The sequence below is a fragment of the Oryctolagus cuniculus genome, chromosome 3, assembly GCF_051225735.1.
Source record: "Oryctolagus cuniculus isolate XC-2025 breed Fujian yellow rabbit chromosome 3, ASM5122573v1, whole genome shotgun sequence".
NCBI classification, from domain to species: domain Eukaryota; kingdom Metazoa; phylum Chordata; class Mammalia; order Lagomorpha; family Leporidae; genus Oryctolagus; species Oryctolagus cuniculus.
This window is the reverse complement of record NC_142869.1, coordinates 29,697,282-29,720,295: the sequence shown is the minus strand read 5'-3', so window position 1 is coordinate 29,720,295 and position 23,014 is coordinate 29,697,282. Positions and strand designations below refer to the sequence as shown.

At 39.8% G+C, this 23,014-nt stretch overlaps 2 protein-coding genes and 1 non-coding gene across 17 annotated transcripts in view; all 3 read right to left on the bottom strand.

The window, feature by feature from the left end:
* Positions 1–1,192, bottom strand: part of KANSL1L (KAT8 regulatory NSL complex subunit 1 like) — a 176,944-nt gene extending 175,752 nt beyond the window's left edge. For 10 of the 14 annotated variants that reach the window (XR_011387126.2, XR_016231905.1, XR_016231906.1 and 7 more), the window contains exon 1: positions 941–1,164. The gene's annotated coding sequence lies outside the window, so the exon portion shown is untranslated. Of the gene's footprint in view, positions 1–8; positions 602–940 lie in introns of those variants that run through there. The other 4 variants (XM_017343073.4, XM_089329912.1, XM_089329913.1 and 1 more) reach the window with 3 other exon arrangements.
* Positions 1,193–10,415: 9,223 nt separating this feature from the next.
* On the bottom strand, positions 10,416–10,522 carry LOC127491873 (U6 spliceosomal RNA). The gene has a single exon (XR_007920806.2). It is a non-coding gene; the product is annotated as a U6 spliceosomal RNA (small nuclear RNA).
* A 3,469-nt stretch (positions 10,523–13,991) lies between these two features.
* ACADL (acyl-CoA dehydrogenase long chain) overlaps positions 13,992–23,014 on the bottom strand; it is a 46,636-nt gene continuing 37,613 nt past the window's right edge. For both annotated transcript variants that reach the window (XR_016231907.1, XM_051849171.3), the window contains exons 9-11: positions 21,559–21,686; positions 19,122–19,208; positions 13,992–14,234 (exon numbers count right to left, since the gene is read on the bottom strand). Coding sequence is in view for 1 of the 2 variants with exons in the window: in XM_051849171.3 (XP_051705131.2) it covers positions 14,141–14,234; positions 19,122–19,208; positions 21,559–21,686 (309 nt within the window). In the remaining variant the exon portion in view is untranslated. The remainder of the gene's footprint in view (positions 14,235–19,121; positions 19,209–21,558; positions 21,687–23,014) is intronic.

The window sequence follows — 23,014 nt, the reverse complement described above, 5'->3', positions numbered from 1 at the left end:
CTACTGACCCGAACTCAGCACGAAGTTAAGCAAACTGATTAAGTTCAAGACGCGACTCTCTTAAATCTCGCCCGCACGTGGCTGTTTTTAAGTTTGAAGAATTACAAACACAGGGGGCTCCCCACACCCCTGACCCGAAAAGGGGGCAGCGACCCAACCGCACACTCCTTCTGCCGGGGCAAGACAGCACTACAGGAACGTCCTTCCAAGCCCCTATTTCCTTGGCCTCATAGCCAGCTTCCTCCTTTCCCGTGGTTTCTGCAACAGGCAGGACTCGGTCTTCGATTTCCTGCGACCTAACACCACACATTCTCAATTCTTCCACAAAGATCGGTCCCCAGCTCAGAACACCCAAACTGACACAAACTTCGAAACACCACCCCTCCACATTCCTTTAGATTCCCCTCCATCCTAATTCTAAAGGTCAACTCAACGCTTGCCTGAACCAAAGCAGAAAATTTCCAAAAAAATATATATATATTTTAAAGGATCACATCCAACACAGACGGCTCCACCTCACAGACCCCCTCCCTCCAAAACAGCTGTCACCACACCAGCACTGGGTGAGGCTCGGCTGCTGGGGCAAGGGGCGGGCCCAGGAGACCACGTGTTCCGTCTTCTGCGCACGCGCCGGCCAAAACAAAAGGGAGGCTCGCCAAGCCCCGCCCCTCCCCCACGTGACCGTCGTCTAGATCCGCCCCCACCCCTTCCTTCCCCTCCCCTCCGCTTCTGCCAAGGCTGTTAGGTTTAGCCGTTTATAAATTTGGCTGCGGTCCGACCCCTGCCCTAGAGCGCCAGCCTGTGCCGGGACCCAGAGGGTTCGGGGGACGAAGGGGCTGCCGGTCGGTCGCCTGGCCCGCAAGTCCACCCAGCGCTGCCGCCGTCCCCGGCCGAGGAGACCCACCCCCCTCAACCCGCCGCTGAGACGCCGGCCACTCGCCTGCTGGGGCGCCCTGGCTCCCCTCCGCCGCCGCACCTTCGGTCCGGCCGTGGTGGGGGCTGCCGAGGTGATCTCTAGCTGCCCGCCCGCCTCCCCCCTCCCGGGGCGCCGCTGACTCCTCTCCAGAGCGCGCCCGCTCCCGCCCCGGCCGCCGCCGCCGCGGTTTAACAGTCCTCCCGCTGCCCGCAGCTTCGGGCGGCTCGGGGGATGGAACCTTGCCGCGGTGGGGGGGGGAGGTGGGCGGGGCCCGGCGCCGACCAATGGCAGCGGGGGAGGGGCAGCGCCATGCAAATGAAGCGGGTGGCGGGGAAACCCCGGCCGGGGGCGGGGCGTGGCGAAGCGGCCGGGAGCGTTCTGGAAGCGGCCAGATCGCGACGCCCGAACCCTGCCGCTGAGGCGCCCCGGCTCCGTCGGGGCTGGTTCCGTGCCGCTCCGGCTTCCTCCTTCCCTTTGCCAGTGCCAGCCTGGAAAAACACACACGCGCGCGCACTCTCACACACACACACCCAAAATACTGCGGGTCGACTTCCCGCCTCTGCATTGCTATTTCTGTAGTTCCGTGTCAGGAAAAATAAAGCGCCGGGGAAAGTCAGGTCGCCTCACGCCCTGGCGCCCGCGCGGCAGCCGCGCGAGGGGCATGTTTCAACAGAGTTTTCCTCGGAGTTGTCTGATCCGCTCGGCTCCAGGCTTCGCCGGGTGCCCAAATCCAAAGCCATAACTGCCCCGCTCTTCGGGACCCGGAGATAGGTGACGACGCATTCGCCTTGGCTCTAGCTTGGGTCGTTTCATGCTCCTGAGTCGCCAGAGAAAACATTTTCTGCGGCTCCACAAAATTGGGTTGAGTACGGCTGGGGTGAGCAGCGCTCCGCAGTAGCGCAGTCAGCTAAATAAACGGAGTTTTCTGTGGAGATAGCTGGCTGGGGACGCGGGGCGTCTCGGCACCTGGCTCCGCGCTCGGCTCTCCGCCGAGCTACCCCGGGGCATTGCCCCAGCCACGCAGTCTTGCAGTATTTTTGTTTTTTGAAACTGAACTCTAAATATAGGTCCTTAGATGATGGATTACAGGCTTTCCTAAACACCCAGTTTACATATGGAATGATTTAGGGGATGAGGCACCCTAGAACCTTAAATCCGCAATAATAGTCACCATTATTTTAACCTTATTAATTGTATCAGATAGTGGAGGGGAGATCAAAAAATTGGAATCACACAACGCGTAATCCTTTAACAGATGCCTGGAACTGGGAAATGAAGTACTTATTCCTGGACTTTCTAGTAGGTTGTGATATTACTGAAATAATTTTTATAAGTGTTTACTGGAGAAAAAAATTAATAATTCACCCCATTATAGGGCGAGGGAGAGTTTCAGAGAATTGATTTACTTTCTTTGGATTAAAGATTGTAACCAATGATGTGTTGTAAAAGTAATTCAATTGACAAATATGTATGGATGTTTACCATATTTAAAGGGCTGTTGTACTCACTGAAGACAGAAGACAATGAAAAAATGAATAAAGTCTTACCTTTTTTGTTTTTACTTAGTCTGAGAAATCAAATACGCATGTGTTAAAACAGTTCAAAGAAAGATTTTGGATTTGAGTTGGATTTGGGTTTTTATTTTGTTTTTTCCTTTAAGATTTTTTTTTAAAAAACTGTGGACAGAGAAGCGAGGAAGGTATCAGCAGTTCAGGAGATAGTATCCTTCAGTTGCTTGTGTGGAGACTGTATCATACTACTGGAGTAGAAAAGTACACTGTGAACTAGATTAAATCTTGAATTACAGGAATTCAGATTTTAAACTAATGGAATGGTAGAGCTATCAAATCGTTTGATGGTTCAGTCTTCTATGAAATGATTACTAGTTACCAAAAGTAAATATTCATAAATTTACCAAATATTTACACATATTTTTGATGGGTAATGGAGATGTAGCAATAACCAATGTCCCTGCCCTCATGGAAAATTAGAATGGATGATACAGACCTTAAGCTATGTGATTCGTAAGAGATTTTTTACATACATTATCTAATCAAGGAACCCTAGGAAGAAGGCTATTTATAGTAGTTCAGGTTAATTTTCCTGTCTTCTGGTCAGCTCTGCAGTCTGCCAAACTGCTTCAATTAAGCATCATATGCATAAAATTTTCTTACTCCTTTTATATTCCGTTTATGACACTTTAAAATAATAGGATGGACCTGGTGTTCTGGCACAGCGGGCTTAAGCCACCACCTCAGACACCAGCAGCCCTGGTTCCAGTCCTGGCTGCTCCTCTTCCGATACAACTACCTGCTACTGTGTCTGGGAAAGCAAAGGAATGTGGCACAAACACTTGGACCCCTACTCCCCAGATGGAGCTCTGGGCTCCTGGCCCTGCCCTGGCCATTGCAGTAATTTGGGAAGTGAACCAACACATGCAAGATTGATCTCAATCTTTGTCTTTGTGTCTACCCTCTTTCTCTATCACTGTGCCTTTCAAATCTTTGAAAAAATAATAAAAACAATAGGACTGGGGGAAATAATTGATAAAATAATAGGAGTTTGATGTAAATATTATACACAAATAGAAGAAAACCATGATCATATGCAAGGCCTGCTATATTTTATGACACTTGAGCTTACTGAATTTTTTTATCCTCACGTAACCACAAATTAAAGCACATTGTCCCTTGACATGAATATTATCCTAAAACATGATTTTAGTATTTGTAAAAAAATTAATCTTGTGGTCCCAGAGGGCTACAATCCAACCATCATTATCCCATTTCCCAGGCAGCAGGAAGAAATAAGAGCACAGGCAAACATGGCCTTTAAGGTACCACTCCTGAAATCCTGCAGTGTCATCATCTGGATATATCAAGTTGCAAGGGAAACTAGGAAATACAAGCATGGTTGAATACACTGTCACCTCCAACAGTATTGGGACTAATGGTGAGGAAAAAAGGAAGACTGAATGTTGGTTAGGCAGTCATCTCCACCAGTTTTCGGAGCAAAATATCTGAAACCAGTCAGCTAAATGCAGGAAGGTTTGGGAGGGAAGTAAACAAAAAGTACATTACAGAAAAGCTGGTATTGTGGCACAGCAGATTAAAGATACTGTTTGCAACACCTAAATCCCAGATTAAAGTGCTGCTTTGAATCCTAGCTGCTCTATTTCTGATTCAGCTTCCTGCTAATGTGCCTGGTAAGGCAATGGAAAATGGCTCAGCTGCTTTGGGCCCCTGTCACTCATGTGGGAGATTAGGTTGGAGTTTCTGCCTCCAGCTTTGTTCAGACCTGGTTGTTGCAGCCATTTGGAGAATAAACAAGTGATGGAAGATCTCGCCCTCTGCCTTTCAAATAAATAAGTAAATCTTAAAAAAAAAAAAAAAAAAGTGCCTGAGAGATCTTTGGCACTACATTTCCTTTTTCAGGCTCAGTGACTGCACCCATGAATATTAATAATGCTGAACACATTGGTGCAATTAAAAAGACTAACAGTGCACAATTGTGCAACCTTAGGATTGGAGCAAAATACAGAAATACTTTGATTCAAGAAATATAAGGAATATTAACTTTAAATTAAGTAGTAAGAGTGGAACCATTGGAGAATTCTGCATAAAATAAATAAAATGATTAAAGTACTGTTTTCAGAACACTAATCTCATAGGTCTTTAAACAGGAATATCCAGAAGTACTGGTTAGAAATCACTACAACTGAAACACTTGACTTCATATGAAATGTGGCTATCATGGCAATTTCTTGGGGTCACAGAAGGAGTCACATGCGTATTGTAACACCAGTTCTATTTCTTCAATTATGTATTGTGTAAGAACATATTATACCAGTAATCCTGGGTAAAATTATGATGAGGCAACAAATAACCCCAAATAGAAAGACATTTAAGTAAAAAATAGTTCACTTCTATCTCACAAAATGTCTGCTGCAGGTCCAGGTAACTTTACAGACCTTTTATCTGTATCTTAGGTATGCATTCCATGTGTTGGGCTTATGTCATACCTGAAGCACATCTACAATTACTGCCACAAGGAAAGATACCTTTCCATCCATAACCAATTGACAAAGGCTAGTCACATAGCTCTGCCCAATTATAAAGAAACCAGGAAATAAAATTCATGTACTCAGAAAGACTTGTGCACAGGTGATTATTAGGACTTTACTATGAGGCATATCAAAAAAAAAATTAAAAGGCAGCAACAAATGAGATTATTTGCTAAAAATGTGACACTCTTTAGCCTTGACTCCCAACAAGCAGGATCTAGCTCATAGTTGTCATTGTAGGCATTAATTAGTTGCCTATTTGGTGTCTATTACATATTTTCCCTATCATTTACCTGATTTTCTTGCTAGTGTCTATACCTCCACCCATTCCAAGTGCTTTGAGAGAATCTGCTCCTTCTTCCATGTCTCAAATACCCTAACAGGCTTAAGCAAATTCACAAACTCTTATTTCTCTGTATATAATCATTAGTTCAGAGGTGGAAATGGACAAAAAATTAACCCTCTGAGAGTGAACTTTAGAACTTAGGCTCAAGATGCTAGGTAGAAATGCATTCTCTTACCCCAGATTTGAAAAAGAATGTCCATCTCATGGCCATTAGGGGGTCAGTTTCAGAAGTAGGCCTGCACTATTAAGTGGCAGACCAAAGGAATTAAAAGCCACTGAGAAAGCAGGTCCATGGGACAAAGAAAAGCTGTCCAGTTACCAAGCTTGGAGTCTTCCCTGCCTCTGCATTTTTCAGTTTTTTGTTTCATGTGATAGAATATTCTATCTATTATCATTTTCTACTGTATAAAATGAGACATATCTTCTGTTGGGATACATTAAATTTCAGGTAAATTTAACTTTAAGGAAAAGACTGAAGAAAGTATAACTTTTAATGATCAAAATTATTTCAAAGGGAATTTTGGGAAACAGAATACAAATTAAACAGATAAAAAAATGATGGTAGCTTGAAACCTAATTCTATTAGGTAAAGTAGGGATCTCTGGGAAAATAATTGATTTCAGCCCCAAGGCAGGAATAGCACAGGATACAAAAGGGACATTTTGTTTTGCCAGATAACAAGGACAGTATCATAAATAATGGGTCATGTCAAAACTACTCAGAACTGTATGATGTATGTTATTTGTTTTTACCCTATGAGAATGGAGGTTGTCAGAATATAGATGAAAAAAGACTGGTCATGAGATCATTGTCAAGGCCAGGTGATGCTCATTATACTCTTCTCTGTATTTTGGTCTATGTTTGACATTTTCCATAGCAAAATGGGGAAAAAAAAGGCACAAACTTGAAGGAGTTCTTAACAGCCTAAGATGAAACCACTCATTAAAAAATCATGGCAATTAATTGAAATACATCAAAATTTCCAAAATCCCTAAGTTGGTATTGACACTAAACAAATCATTACCATGAGAAGATTCTAGGGCACCCACTAGCTATTCTAAAAGTCTATGAGTGGAAACAAATCAAGAATATATTCTACCTTTTATTTACAAGTTATCTTTCTTTCTTTCTTTCTTTTTTTTTTTTTTTTTTTTTTGACAGGCAGAGTTAGACACTGAGAGAGAGAGACAGAGAGAAAGGTCTTCCTTTCTGTTGGTTCACCCACCAAATGGCCGCCACAGCCGGCACTGCGCCCATTCAAAGCCAGGTGCCAGGTGCGTCTTCCTGGTTTCCCATGTGGGTGCAGGGCCCAAGCACTTGGACCATCCTCCACTGCCCTCGCGGGCCACAGCAGAGAGCTGGACTGGAAGAGGAGCAACCGGGACAGAACCGGCGCCCAACCAGGACTAGAACCTGGGATGCCGGCGCCGCAGGCGGATGATTAGCCTAGTGAGCCTCAGCGCCAGCCAACAAGTTATCTTTCAAGATATGGCAGCCATGGGGGTGCAGCTCTTAGGCTTCCCTTCAAGAAAAAAGTTGCCATTTTCTTGGAAGGAGTATCATTAGCAGACAGCTTCTAAGCTGTTATCACCTGTGGTATCCACTTGAACTTTTGAGCTGATGCCAACCCTCTTCCAGGAAGCTCTGACAGTAACTGAGCAAGGAAAAGGAACCAGGGGCTGGCTTTTTCTGCCCAGTGGAACTCTGCTAATGGGGGCAGCCTTTACTGCACAGTTCCACATTGAGTTGGGCAACACTTTGTCAAATATACTTCCCAGTCTGAGGCTCTGTTCTCCCTGTTCAAAATGACTTCCTTTCCTTTGCATCTTTCACAGCTATTACCTCTCAGTAAGCCTCTTGTACTTCACATTCAATCATTTTCTGGTTCCCACAGGACCCAATGGGCACAGAATACCCCAAGAGTTTATTTAAGTTATTTATCAACATTAGTAAGTGTAGAAAGAGTACAAAAATAAAAAGTGTATTTCATCAACTCCTGATGAAATAATTAATCTTGTAAATATTTACCAACAGATGTTAAAACCATTAGTTAATGTGTTAATTGGGAATTTTATGAAGATATCAATTTTTAATTAATTAATTAATTAATTTTTATTTTTTGACAGGCAGAGTGGACAGTGAGAGAGAGAGACAGAGAGAAAGGTCTTCCTTTTGCCATTGGTTCACCCTCCAATGGCCGCCGTGGCCAGCATGCTGCGGCCGGCGCACCGCGCTGATCCGAAGCCAGGAGCCAGGTGCTCCTCCTGGTCTCCCATGGGGTGCAGGGCCCAAGGACTTGAGCCATCCTCCACTGTACTCCCTGGCCACAGCAGAGAGCTGGCCTGGAAGAGGGGCAACCGGGACAGAATCCGGTGCCCTGACCGGGACTAGAACCCGGTGTGCCGGCGCCGCTTGGCGGAGGATTAGCCTATTGAGCCGTGGCGCCGGACGAAGATATCAGATTAAGTCTGAACTCACTGATCAATTTTAGAATCATCAGAGTGAGACAACTTTATATACATACATCTTATTATGTGATGAAACAGAACAGTCACAGTACCACTTACTACAGTCTTCTCCCCTGTCTTCCCCTCCTCTCTCCTCTCCTCTTCTTTCCTCTCCTTTCTTTATTTATGGAGCTGGTGCTCTGGTGTAGCGGTTAAAGCCGTGGCTTGTGGTGCCAGCATCCCATACAGACGCTGGTTTGAGACTTGGCTGCTCTACTTCTAATCCAGCTCTCTGCTATGGCCTGGACAAAGCAGCAGAAGATGGTCGAAATGCTTGCCGAAATGCTTGGGTTCCTGCATCCACGTGGGAGACCCTTTTTTACAAAAAAGATTTATTTATTTATTTATTTATTTAAGAGGCAGAGTTACAGAGAGGGAGAGACAGAGAGGTCTTCCATCTGCCAGTTCATTCCCCAAATGGCCACAATGGCCAGAGCGGGGCTGATCTTTAGGCAGGCTTGAGGAGCTTCCTCCAGGTCTCCCACGTTGTGTACAGGGGCCCAAATATTTGGGCCAAATTCCACTGCTTTCCCAGGCCACCAGCAGGGAGTTGGATCGCAAGTAGAACAGCCAAGACTCTAACCAGAACCCATATGGGCTGCCAGCACTGCAGGCGAAGGCTTAACAAATTACGCCACTAAGTTTTCTAGGCAAAAACATTGAGCCTGAATCTAAATAAAACTCTGTATCAGTTTATAAGAAATATGGGGAATAGAGAAGTAGAAAGAATGTACAATGAGGAATCAATCAGGAAAATCATCAGTGGTGGACACTATAAAATGAATGACTAGATTTTTTTGAAAAAATTAACTGCATGGAGGGAAAATGGAGAAACAATCCTCAATTCATTTTATGAGGTCACCATTGCCTTGATAAAACCAGACAAAAATAGATCAAGAAAATCACAGTCCATTATCCCTCATAAACATAGAAACAAAAATTCTCAACAAACTATTATCAAGTCAAAATAAACTACATAAAAATAATACAAAGTAACCAAATGGGGTTAATTTTGGAATGCAAAGTTTGTTTGCTATTCAAAATTTTTGTTCGATATTCAAAATCAGTATAACCAGTGCTGTGGTTTGAATTTTTGTATCCCCTCCAAAATTCACACTGAAACTTCACTCTTAGTCCAATAGTATTAACAGGTGGGGCCTCCACAAGGGTGCTGCCTTCATGAATCACTTGGTGCCCTGTACTAAGGGCTATGGGAATTAATTAGTCCCCTTTTGTCTTTCCTCCATTCTGCCATGTGGGGAAGCAATGTTCATCCCTGCTGAAGGACAGTGTTCAAAGCATCTTCCTGGAAGTGAGAACTGGGTCCTCGCCAGACACTGAATCTGGAAACCCCAATCTGCACTCAGTTTGTAGTATGAACACACCAGTATGAACACACTAAGATACGTGATACACTAATAGCCCAAAGAAAAAAATGCTATGATCACCAACATTGATGAAGGAAAACTATTTGACAGAAGCAATATCTATTACTGGTGAAAACTCTCAAAAATTAAGAAAAGAATGAAATCTCTTCAACTTTTTCTAATGAATCATACTTAATGTGAGAGCCCTAAGACCAGGATCGATCAGGGATGTCCATTTTCAACATTTCTATTCAACACTGTAGTGTAAGTCCTCACCAGTACAATAAGATTAAAAGGAAAAAAAAAAAAGCATACAGATTGAAAGGAAGAAATACAACTGTCCCTGGAAGATGGCGCAAGTACCTAAGTCCCTGCTACCCACGTGGGAGACCAAGATGGAATTCATGGTTCCTGGCTTTGGCTTTGTCCAGAAAAGTTATGACCATTTTGGGGAACAAACCAAAAGACTGAAGATCTCTAAGTCTCTTGTTTTATTGCTCTGCCTTTCAAATAAATAAAAAAATTTTTTTAAATAAAAAAATGAGATATATTCTGAAATATATGTGGGTGAAATAGCATAAAAGTTGGGATTTGCCTTAATACATTTAAGAAAAAAGTAGGGGAGAAAGTTTAGAAAATGCTAAAGCTGTAGGTTCGTTACATGGTACTCTTTCAGAATGTTTGAAGTTTTTTATAATTTTTTCTTGAAAGTGAGATTTTAGAAAATATAGTCAAACTTCCTTTTTCTTTCTTTCTTTCTTTTTTTTTTTTTTTTGACAGGCAGAGTTAGTGAGAGAGAGAGAGAGAGACAGAGAGAAAGGTCTTCCTTTCTGTTGGTTCACCCTCCAATGGCCGCCGCGGCCGGCATACTGCGCCAATCTGAAGCCAGGAGCCAGGTGTTTACTCCTGGTCTCCCATGTGGGTGCAGGGCCCAAGCACTTGGACCATCCTCCACTGCACTCCTGGGCCACAGCAGAGAGCTGGCCTGGAAGAGGGGCAACTGGGACAGAATCCGGCGCCCTGACCGGGACTAGAATCCGGAGTGCCGGCGCCGCAGGCGGAGGATTAGCCTAGTGAGCCACAGCGCCGGCCAAACTTCCTTTCAGCACTTATTTAAAAGCAGACATAGGCCTACAGTTGGTTTCCTTTTTTTAATTTTTAAATTTTTTAAAAAGATTTATTTTATTGACTTGAAAGAATTACAGAGAGGTAGAGAAAAAATATGGAACACTTCACGAATTTGCATATCATCCTTGTGCAGGGGCCATGTTAATCTTCTCTGTGTCATTCCAATTTTAGTATATGTGCTGTCGAAGCGAAGTCTACAGTTGGTTTCAATCTCAATGTCAAATCTTTCCAATGACTAAATAAATGCTGTGTGTGCAAAAAATAATACTGACATAGGAAAAGTCTAGAAATCTTATACTTTAAACAATCCACAAGTAAAATTACTAGATTAGTAAAGATTTGCAGAAGTAGATTTGAAAATAGCAAGTCAAAAGAGTTTTCATTAACACCATCAAAAAAATAAAGAGCAGAAGTGATCTTAAAACAATAATTATGATCCTAAAGATATCAGCCAAAATCAAAATTACTAGGCTTTTAAATTCTCATTAATATTTACACAGTATTGCTTTCTTGCTGTGTGGGTCCAGCCTGGGCTTTTTTTGAGCACTATTATTATTTATTGTTTCTCAAGTAGTCAGCACTGCAAGAGATACAAGTAAGTTCCCTCCCTAGGGGACAACAATCAAAGCCACAGGAAGGAAACACAAAGATTAGCCATTAAAGAAACAAAAAACAAATGAAAGGTTTAGGAACATATTCTGAATTCCCTTTTTTGCTTTCTACTTTTAGACCATGATACAACATATGCTTCTTTTGTGGGATATAAAACAAGATTAAATTGGTAAGATAAAGAAACCACCAGGGTAGAAGAAATTTTTAAAAGAAAATGGCTCAGATATCATTAAAAGAAAATATACTACCTTAGAAATTCTTTCACTTTCTTTTCATTTTTTAAGATTTATTTAATTATTTGAAAGGCAGAGTCAGAGAGAGTCAGAGGAAGAGAGAGGGAGACAGAGAGAGAGAGAGAAAGAGAAAGAGAGAGACAGAGAATCTTCCATCTGATGGTTCACTCCCCAAATGGCTACAATGGCTGGAGTTGTGCTCATCTGAAGCCAGGAGCTTCCTCTAGGACTCCCTCATGGGTGCAGGGGCCCAAGGACTTGGGCCATCCTCTACTGCTTTCCCAGGCCACAGCAAAGAACTGGATTGGAAGTGGGACAATTAGGACTTGAACCAGCGTCCACATAGGATGCCGGCATTGCAGGCAGCAGCCTCATCCACCATACCACAGCACCAGTCCCTCACTTTTTGATATTTAAAAATTACACCAGAACTTATTCCTAGCTCTAGAGGACTGTAATAGCATTGAGAGACAGACCGATACACATGCACACACACACACACACACACACACAGAAGGAAGGTTGGATGGAAGGAAGAGAGGGAGGGAGGGAAGGAGGGAGGGAGGGATTAATTTAGCTCTTCCCACAGACTCTTCTGTACCTTTTCTTTTGATAATACTACCCTCTGCATCAGGGACTGCTCCCAGTCCGTGTATTCCTGATGGGATTATTACTCATAGTACATTTTCCCCCTACCTTACGATGACCTTGTGCTGAAGGATGCAGTCATGAGGCTGTTCAAGGTCACTTTTATAGGACTCATAATTAAGCTCTTTTATAGTATCCAACAGGCCAATTTGCAAAGAAAAGTAGAAATAAATGGATGCAGCCTGTAAGTGCTTGCAGTTTTAAGTCCTAAAATTAGGCCCTTGAGACCTTGGTTCCTCAGCTCATTCGATTACATAAGCTTCAAATTCTTGCTTAGAATGGTTCGAAATTGGGTTTGTCATTTGCACCTGAAAGAATTCCGTGACGATAAACATCTTGCTCAAGGTCCAGTGGATCCTAAATGTCAGTCATCATTCCAACCCACACCTGTTCCTTTCACACACTAGGCTTCTCCTATGGTGCAAATTTACTTACTATCCTACTGAAGTTTTATTCCTAAAATTTAGTCTCCTTGAAGATTGGGAGTGGAAACGAGAGTGTTGTGGGAGGCAGGGGAGGGAAGTGGGTCTGTCAAAACCTGTATCATTTCCTGGGTAACAGGAGGAGGGTAAAAGCTGCAAATATATAAAACCTGATAAGAATTTAACTCACTTTTTATGCTATTTAATGCACATGACAAAAACCTACACCAGCAACCATAAAAATTTATCTAAAAACAAATCAAAACTATTAATTCAAGGAAAGAATGGATCAAAATATCTTCTCTTCCCTTTGCTCTATCCTGTTGTAATAGTGATATTAAAGAGACAATGTGTAATATTAACTAAAACATGTTACATTTCCTAAGGTGAGCAAGAATACATTTATTTTCATTTAAAAACGGCTTATTCACTGTCTCACTAGTATATGCAAAGAAGAACAAGTACTGATATGATGCCAGCAGTTTAGAAGTTAAATTAAATGGTTTAGTTTTTGGTAATATTTAACTATCAAAGCAAATGTTATTTACTTTCTGATTTTAAATGTTCCCTTTATTTCCTTGACTGCACTTATTATAATTTGAAATTTTTACTATGTTATTATTACTTATTTGTCTATTCACTTTTTTATAGACAAAGATCTTGCCAATTTTGCTTGCATTCATATTTTTAACAATCTGGTTAAGACCCACAAAGCATTTATTAAATTAATAAATTGTTGCAAAATGAACCACTGTTCAGATACATATAAAATACACCAATATCTAGAAATTAAAGATGATGGATTATTTCTCTGTTTTATAAATTAAACTAGAATGTAAATCTATTTAAAGCCTAGGTGTCAGTAGTTAAGAGAACTAAGGCCATTCTCTCTGGTTGGCATTGGGCTAATGCTTAGCTGAGTTCTGGGAGTTTCAAGTCAGGATGGTAGGAAGGCTTTCTGCTTCATCTAGCACTGCTGCTTTCACATCAGGGTCCGACAGAGACATTCTGCATAAGCTTATATTTTAAGGCTTTATTTAATTTTTTATAAGGAAATGGATGTTTCTTTTATTATTATTATTATTAGACAGGCAGAATTATAGACAGTGAGAGAGAGACAGAAAGGTTTTCCTTCCATTGGTTCACTCCCCTAATGGCCGCTACGGCTGGCGCTGCGCTGATCCGAAGCCAGGAGCCGGGAGCTTCCTCCTGGTCTCCCATGCAGGTGCAGGGACCCAAGCACTTGGGCCATCCTCCACTGCCTTCCCGTGCCACAGCAGAGAGCTGGAATGGAAGAGGCGCAATCGGGTCTAGAACCCAGGGTGCCAGCACCGCAGGTGGATGATTAGCCAAGTGAGCCACAGCGCCGGCCAAGATTTATTTAATTTTTAACTGATATGTGACAGCTGTATATACTTATAGGGTACAACGTTTGAGTAAAGGGTTCTATTCATTACTTCTTTTCCAGGAAATTTAGAGCTAACGTAGCTGAAGTTATATTAATTTTTTCCTTTGAAGTCAGTGTGTTACATATACGATTGTTTTTATAGTGTAACAACATAAAATTATTTCTGGCTCAATTTTATAAAGATTTAAACAGTTTATGCTTTTTAGAATTATAGATAAATGAAACATTAAAGCTTCTAGAATCAGAAACTCTATGACGTTTAACTGTATGAGAAATTAAAAGTTAAACCTTATACTTGAGAATTCTTGAATCTTGGGATTGAAAGATTTCTTTCCACTGCATTAATATTAAATTTTTATTTGACTTCTTTTCATATAGAGAGACTGTATAAAAACATGGTTAGCATTTCCCCCTTCCCATGTTACATTTTATCTGGAGTAGATTTAAAACCAGATTAGCTGTAATAGGATTCCAGGATGTGGGCAGATGTCTACTTGTCACGGACGATATCTCTTGCAATCAGCTCCTTCATTATTTCATTGGTACCACCGTAGATTGGCTGAACTCGGGCATCCACATAAGCTCTGCGTAAATCACAAATTGACAGAATAAATAAGTATTAGGAATTATAAATTTTGTCTCATCATCTATTAATTAAAGTATTCATTTAAGGGAATCTAAACAATAGAAGTTCTTTATAAATTACCTACTTTTCTAGTATGACATTAATCATGGATTAATGATTAAGCTTATTAAGATATTGATAATCTATGTGGCTTTCTTTTAGCTTCCTTAAAGAGATTACAAATTCAAGACAACATTTATAAATATGCTTCATCTGATTTCATTTTGTCAAATTTGACACACAGAATTCTTAGAAAATCCATTTTAGATTCAGAAAAGCATGTAATGTCTTAATTTCTTGCTATCTTTAATGTTTCCCTCAAAAGCTGAAATCCATGGGTGTTACAGAGAACAAAGAGAAAACAAATGATTATGTTTTAGTATCCCTTTAGATACTACCACCACGACCACTACAAGAAGTATAGAGTAAGAACATTTATACATGTTTTGATAGTCACTAGTCACTCAGTGATATGGGAGGTTAAAATACTAAGTGGCTAAGTTCATTGCCCTCCCTCTCTCCCCCTACAGAATTATCAGTTCACTTTTTAGTTTTTTAAAGATTTATGGGGCCAGTACTGTGGTGCAGTGGGTTAGGCTGCCGGCTATAGTGCCAGCATCCCATATAGGCACCAGTTCAGGTCTTGGCTGCTCTACTTCCAATCCAGTTCCCTGCTAATGCACCTGGGAAATCAGTGGAGGATGGCCCAAGTCCCTGGGCCTCTGCACTCACGTGGGAGATCCAGATAAAGCTCTTGGTTCCAGGCTTTGCCTTGGCGTAGCCATGGTCATTGTTGCCATTCAGGAGTGAACTGGTAGATGAAAGATCTTTCTCTCCCCTGTCTATCTTTAACTCTTTCAAATAAATAAATAAATCTTTTAAAAACATTTAAAAATTATAAAAAAAGAATTATTTGAAAATAAAAGTGATGGGGGAGAGAGATCTTTTATCTGCAATATAGCCAAAATAGCCAGGGCTAAGCCAGGCCAACACCTAGAGTCTAGAACTCCATCAAGTTTCCTATGTGGGTGGCAGGAAAGCAACTACTTGAGCCATCATCCACTGCTTCCCAGGCACATTAAGAGAAAGCTGGATAGGAAGTGGAGTAGCCAAGACTTAACTGGCACTCTGATATGGACTTTGGGCATCCCAAAAGGCAGTTTAACCCAACGTTTTGCAAAATTTGTCTTAGGAGTACACTTTTTAAATGTCTGAAAAGCATAAGAGATGGAGATACACAAACACACACACACACACACTAACACACACAGATGCAACTCTATCTAGGTCTCCCATGTAGGTAGGTAGGAAAGATCCAAGCACTGGAACCATTAACTGCTGCCTTTCTGGGCACATTAGCAGGGAGTTTTATCAGAAGTTGAGGAGCCAGGACTCGAACTGGCACTGATATGGGATGCAGGCATCCCAAGCAGCAGCTTAATGTGCTGTGCCACATCACCTGCATCAGGAGTTTACCTTTTAAAAGCTTTATTTATTTGAGAGGTAGACAGAGAGAGACAGAAAGAGAGAATTCCATCTGCAAATTTACTGCCAAAAGCCACCAACAGCCAGAGCTGAGCCAGGCCTGAGCTAGGAGCCAGGAACTCAATGTGGGTGGAAGGGGCCCAATCACCTGAGCCACCATCCAATGCCTCCCAGGATCCACATTAACAAGTCACACGGAGTGGACCAGACCAAGCACCTGCCTCCGGGGTTCACTTTTCACAGTTATGATAGGGACCAGGACACTGTGCAATTACTTTTACCTTTTCTCATCTCGTTTTATACTCTCATCTAGGATTAGGGGAGATAAACATTGTTCTGCAGGTTTTGGGAAGTTCACACAAGCTAATACATTTACTGATTAATTGTTGCTAATTAACAGTCATTTAACAGAAAATTGGCAGACAAGAATGAACACATAGATATTCTGCCTTTTGCTGTATTTTTTTTTATTATATTACAATATTTTCATTGGCTCAGGCATTTAGAGCCAACTCTTGAATGACACTGTTTTCCAGCCCTAAATCTGTTTTTTCTTTTTTTAAAAATTTGATGTGTTGGATGTGCCAGCTCTCTAGGAACATGACCTTGCAAACAAGTGAGTGCTCGGTAAATCCTTACTGATTTAATTTACTAAATTTCAAAGGAAATTCAGAATCTCAGTACTTTCTGGTGAAAGTTTTAAAGTCTTGAGTCATTTATCTTTTCAACATATTTTTTCTGATCGGATTCTGTTGTTCCCCACAAGATCCCAAACTTGCCTTTTAAGAGCCTCCCTGACATTTCAATCTATTAAACAACCCTGGTGTGTTTGAGACATTTTTTGGGACAGGGTTGGGCGTTTTTTTCCACATTAAAGAAGTTCCAAAGAAGTATGTAATGACAGAGATCAGTAGACCTTTTATAGATTACTGATTAAATTTAGTCATCAACTAAAATTAACACAGAAAGGCAGCAGAAGAAATGTTTAACCACACTGCAATGAAGTTCTAACTTCCAGGCTGCCCTTCTAAGCACAGCAGAGAAGTCTCCAAATGTCAAAGCTTCAGTCTTACTTCTTACAGGCCCAGGCCTCATGAGGCTGAAATAAACCCACATGCCTTTGGGGAGTGAACCAGCAGATGGAAGATCTCTCTCTGTGTCTCTCCCTCTCCGTCTGTAACTCTCTCTCTCAAGTAAATAAGTAAATCTTTCAAAATAAAATACTACCAATAAAAAAGTAAAACCAAGAAACTTTTTCATCCCTGAAATCAAGGCTTATCTACCTACGTACAATCAAATGATGCAGCTTAACCTGGGGAATATGAGAAACAATTAGAATCATTTTCTTGTATCAAACTGAAGTTTGTACACTGTATCAAATACTGTCATCTGTGACTAGTTGTCATTTTTTGTATTAGTTGATATTAGGATTTCCTATGTCCTTGAGGAGAGAAATAGCAGTCTAATTAAAAGTTTCATAAGATGTTTGTCATTTTTTGTATTAGTTGATATTAGGATTTTCTATGTCCTTGAGGAGAGAAATAGCAGTCTAATTAAAAGTTTCATAAGATGTTTGAACTGGGGCTGGCGCTGCGGCACAGCAAGTTAATCCTCCGCCTGTGGTGCTGGCATCCCATATGGGCACCAATTCTAGTGCCAGCTGCTCCTCTTCCAATCGAGCTCTTTGCTATAGCCTGGGAAAGCAGTAGAAGATGGCCCAAGTCCTTGGGCCCCTGCACCTGTGTGGGAGACCGGAAGAAGCTCCTAGCTTCGGATCGGCGCAGCTCTGGCTATTGTGGCCCTTTGGGGAGTTAACCAGCGGACGGAAGTCCTTTCTCTGTCTCTACCTCTCAAATAAATAAATAAAATCTTTAAAAAGAAAGATATTTGAATTAATGGGCTGACCATGAAAGGAGATTTTTCTCTCCTTAAAGAAAAAATAAGTCTCTCAAACCTGAAACCAGGAATTTCAAATAAGCCACCAAGCTACAAGTTTTGTTTGCTATTGATCTCAAAGAATTGATTCTGAGAAAACAGAGATCACGGCTGATGCCATCCATACCGTAATACTGAACCATCCCGGTGGGAATGGCTGCCTCCTCTCCACCTGGGAAGCCTTTCTCAGAACCTGCACTGGACCATACAAACTGCTGTGCCGCTACTTGTCTACATTCCCAGCAGATGTTGTAACAACACAGGAGAAAAATGTGAATATCCATTATTATTTTACTTTTTTAGCATTCAGAATATTGTGAATGATGGATACTGTGAATAAAACATGAAAATTCCCAGGGGGGAAAAAACTTCCAGTGATGACTTAGCTTGTGTTAGCAAAATTCAATTTACTTGATTTCAAGACTATACAAAGGTTTTTTATCTCCTTTTGATTAAGGCCCATTAGAAGTAATCCTGAAAACGCATACCAATATCCAAGTCCAAGGATTGTTTTAAGAAAAGAAATAGTTTAGCTACTTCATGCTTACCTTCCCATGGAGGGGACAACACCTTGCTTGTTCCTAGGTTTTTATTAAAGGTTGTATATTATATATACTCTATAAAGTTTTTAGAGCTGCCCAGTAGTTAGAGGAAATTAGCAAATTTATGTATGCTGCAGCTTCTGTTCATAACTCAATATAACTTGAATAAAATGTTTATTCTCCTCATTAAAGACTATAAACATTATCAAATGTTTCCCATTATGTGTGCAAAAATGATACATTTCAAAGTATTACACTGCCGGTTTGAATATAATTTAGATAATTTTTCCCTTTAGATACTCCATATTTAGATAAAAACTAGAAAAACCATGAGAGGAAACATATTTTCTAGGTTAATAATGAAAAATGCCATGGGGAGATCACTGAGGTGAAAGACTGGAAAGAAGGAAACGAGAAATTATGAAGAGAATGACAATATGGAAGAGGATACTGCCTTAGAGCCGGTGACAGAATATTCATAAGTAACACAATAAACAGTTACATTTAATTTCCTTTAACCTAAAGGAAATAAAAGTCCTATTTCGAAAAAATAACTAATTTGCCAGAGCAAAATAGAAAATAAATAAAAGATATGACAACTTGGATCTTTTATCAAAGTTAAGTTAATTATTTAATATTGCCATATTTGTTTGCTTTAAAAAAAGTGCTATTGGTGCTTTTAAAATAATTCTAAGCCAGGCATCAAGTATTAGTATATTTGTCTCTTCACTTTAACAATAATAAAATTCTAGTTGCTTCCTGCAAGAACACACTCAGCAGGCTGGCAAAAAGCTAAGAATTTTAGGTGTCTTTCAACTCTAGTAAGGAAATTTTCCCTTTCCTTCACAAGATTAGGAAGGGCAAAACAGAACAAGCATACTCACTTTGCAATTGGATACTCCCACATGTATCCTGAACCTCCATGGAGTTGTACACACTCATAAGCAACATGGTTTTGTAACTCAGATGCCCTAGATAACAAAAATAAAAAGCAGAAAAAGAGCATTTGAAATGAATTTTCATTGTTGCTTCACAATCAGGAAAAGATCTGTGATTGTTTAAATGTACACATTTTCAAGCAATCCAAATGACATATTACCCAATCACTGAAAATGATAAATATTACATATGAAAGAAATTAGAAGAGAATTTTCACTCAAAAAATACCTCTCTTCATCAATTACAATTCTGACTGGGTTTTGTTAAAGCTAGAAACAAAATGTGGAAAACTTAAGACTATTAATTCTGGCTTATTTAGACTTGAAAAAAGATAAATCTTGAATTTGGTCTAACTTCAATTCTCTACATGATCTAAATGCTCAGCCGTCTAGTTCCTCTTGCTCTTGTAGTATGCCTTTTATTCACACTCTGTACCTGAAGACTACAGTTCTGAATTTCAGGAACTGAAAATGTTTTCTTAGGGTTCTGACTTTTCAAAAATAAACTGGGTAAAAATAAACTGAAAATGAAAATTCAAGATGACAGACTATTAAGTACATACCATCAGACAGAAAACTTACTAATTATTTAGAGAGTGGGGTTTATGGCACAGAAGGTTAAGCCAGAACTTGGGACACTCATATCCAGTATTTGAAGGCCAGTTGGAGTCCCAATTAGCCTGTTTCTGATCCAGCTCCCTACTAATGCACCTCAATGAGACGCTCAAGTACTTCAGTTCTTGCCACTCATATGGGAGACCAGGATGCAGCTCCTGACTCCTGGCTCCTGGCTTCAGCCTTGCCCAGACCTAGCTGTTGTAGTCATTTAGGGTGTAAACCAGAAGTGAAAGTTCTCTTTCTCTCTGTCTAAAATAAACAAACAAATTTTAAAAATTATTTGGGGGTTATTATTCCTGAAGTAAGCATATATTTGTTTGAATACATCTGTGTCTATATTTTTTAATGTGAACTACTTGAGAAAAAATTATTTTCTGACCCTTTCTCAACACTTTGAATGTTAAAATTCTTAAGATAACAGATAACTGGTAGGAATTTTATTCACAAATACAAGTTGGTTTAAAATTATTTTTCTAATTATTTTTCAATTGTGGGAAATAAAGCAAATGGTAAGCACAGATCCTTTTTTAAAAGTAATTTTAACTAAAGCCATAGGACAGAGGAGGATGTTCCTAAGAAATACAGTAACAATATAATGATTCACAGACAAGACTCTGGAGGCAGTGATAGTTGGAAAGCAATAATTTTTTTTTTTTTTTTTGCATTTGACAACTAGTTTAGTGAAATATTTACAGGTCTCTAACTAGCTGCTTCTTCTGCTTCAATGTTAAATACCAATATGTTTATAAGCTTAATAAGGTTAATAGCTATCCAAACTAGTTTTTTTCAGAAATTATCTAAAAAATGTTTTACATTTCTTCCCACTGTTCAAAGAACTTGCTGTCAATGTAAATGTAAGAAGTCTCCTCCCAAAGTGCCAGCTCCTGTAATTCCACATTACTTCAACCTGGCAACTTCATCAACACAGAATCATCACATAGAGCACGACTTGGCATATTTCCTCATGTTGCTTATGACTGAAACGAACAGAAGTTAATGAATAATTGTAAGAATTTTTCTAGGTTATTTTTGGGTTAATGATATGTGAGAATGTTTGCTTTTAACAGGAAGAAACGAAATCCACTTTCAGAAAAAATCTGACTTAGACTTTATGTGCTTGTATGTTAAAACACACAAAAGTTTTAAGGTGGGAAGTGTCTTTTTAACTCATTTTTTACTCTGTCATTAATCATCTTTAATTCAAATGAAAGTCTTTCATAACTTAACACAGGTCACATTTTTCTTTTCAATTAATAGAGCATGTGAAACTTTTATTTGAATTGTCAATTCTTCAAGATTTTTTTCTTACATCTGAAATGCAGCTTAAACAGAAAAGTCCTGTTCAATCTAGTCATTTCATCAATAACAAAAAGTTGTCCCAGGGGAATTAAGTTTAATTATATTTATTTAATGAAAGAATTGGGATTCCATCTCAAGGCTCTCAAGTATTCTTCTCTTTCAGTCTATTTTGCTATTCTTCAGATAATCTGAAATTAAACTATTACTTGAATGAAGTAATCAGTCATCCTATATCAGTCTCAGTATGTTACTTTCCACAGCAAGTTAAGAATTAAATACAAGCTTAACTAAATTTTAGCACATTATAAATAGACTTAATGGAATTTTCAGCAATTTTTTTTAAAGTTGTCTCCAATTGCTATTTTTCATTTGCACAGCTTTCCTTTAAGACCCTCAAGGCTGAGTTTAAAGCTGGCAAAGTTCCCAAACATTCTCAGCACATTTTTAATTGCCGTAACACACATACCAGTATTTTGCCATGGAAGCACCGGCAGAGTCCAGACGTTTTCTGTCATGCAGCTGGAGACAGCTGTCCACAAATGCTCTGGTCACACATATGTTCGTTTTTAATTCTGCTAGTTTATGCTGCACAGTCTTCAGTTTAAAGAAAATGAAAGAAAGCAATGAGTATGTTAGAAGTACACAATTTTTCACTTACATATCAAAAAATGTATAATAAAAGATCTTCAGAGCAAAATGAAAGTGGAATTACTGTTTTTTCCTTCCTAAAAAGGGAGAGGAGGTATGTGTTAATTAATCAGCAAAATTTTTAAAAGTGCTGTATTTATTGCTAAGGAAATGCCTATTAAAAGATGCAACAATAAATAAATATGCAAATAATATTTCATGTTTCAGATTCTAAAACAAGAATGAGGTGGGCATTTGCCACAGTGATTATGATGCCACTTGGGACACCCTCATCCCAGATTGGAATGGCTGGGTTCAAGTCCTAGCTCTGTTTCTGATTCCTGTTGATGTACGCCGTTATGTGAACAAGTATTTGGGTCTCTGCCCAAATGAAACCCAGATGAATTCCAGGCTCCTTCCTGGCTTTGACCTGGCCCAGTCCCTGCTGTTTGCAGGCATTTAGCAAGCCAATCAGTGTGTGCAAGAGATCTCTTCGTATGTCTGTCTGTCTCTGTCTCTCAAATACAATGAAAATAAAAAATGACTGAGACTATTAGAAGAAAATGCTCTTAACAAATAGCTTGGTTTTAATGTGTGAGCACCATCTTGTGGTACAGTCCTTTAGGTACACCTAATGAAAACATTTACTTTCCTCCCAGTGACTAAATCCTTCAAGATTTTTTTCTTGAATGAAATTAATTATATATATTTCTCTATTCTGCTTCTTTGTCTCAGAGTAAAATAAAGTAACAAGCTGAATGGGCAAAGTGGACCTGGATATCCTTAAACACAACAAATCAAAAATATTGATTATATATTATTTCATATTGCAAAGTATTTAATCTGGATCTGTAAAATGCAATCAAAGAATAATAGAATCAGGGCAATAAGGAAAAAGTCCAGTACCTCGCATCTTCCTTTGCCTCCCTCCTATCTCTCTCAATAGTTTTTCTAGTTTGGTCTCTAACTTGAATCAAATCGTTTATAATTCTCAATGTTAATATCAGAATACTTTTGAAAGTTCATGGGAAAATGGAAGTAAAAGGTAAGTTTATTCTGGTATAAAAATTTTTAAAACCTATGCATAGTTTTCTCATAAGACACATCTCTCATGAACTCTTTGAGGATCCTACATAGTCTACGTTGTACCTTCTGCTGCCCATGGACAACCACTAGTATCCTTGGTGCTTGTTCTGTTTAGATCACCCTCAGTTCTTCCTGAGTGCTTTCACTTCAAGTTTTGTTTCATTCCTGTCTCTTGAACTTTGAGTTTTTATGTTCTCTTTGGCACTGAC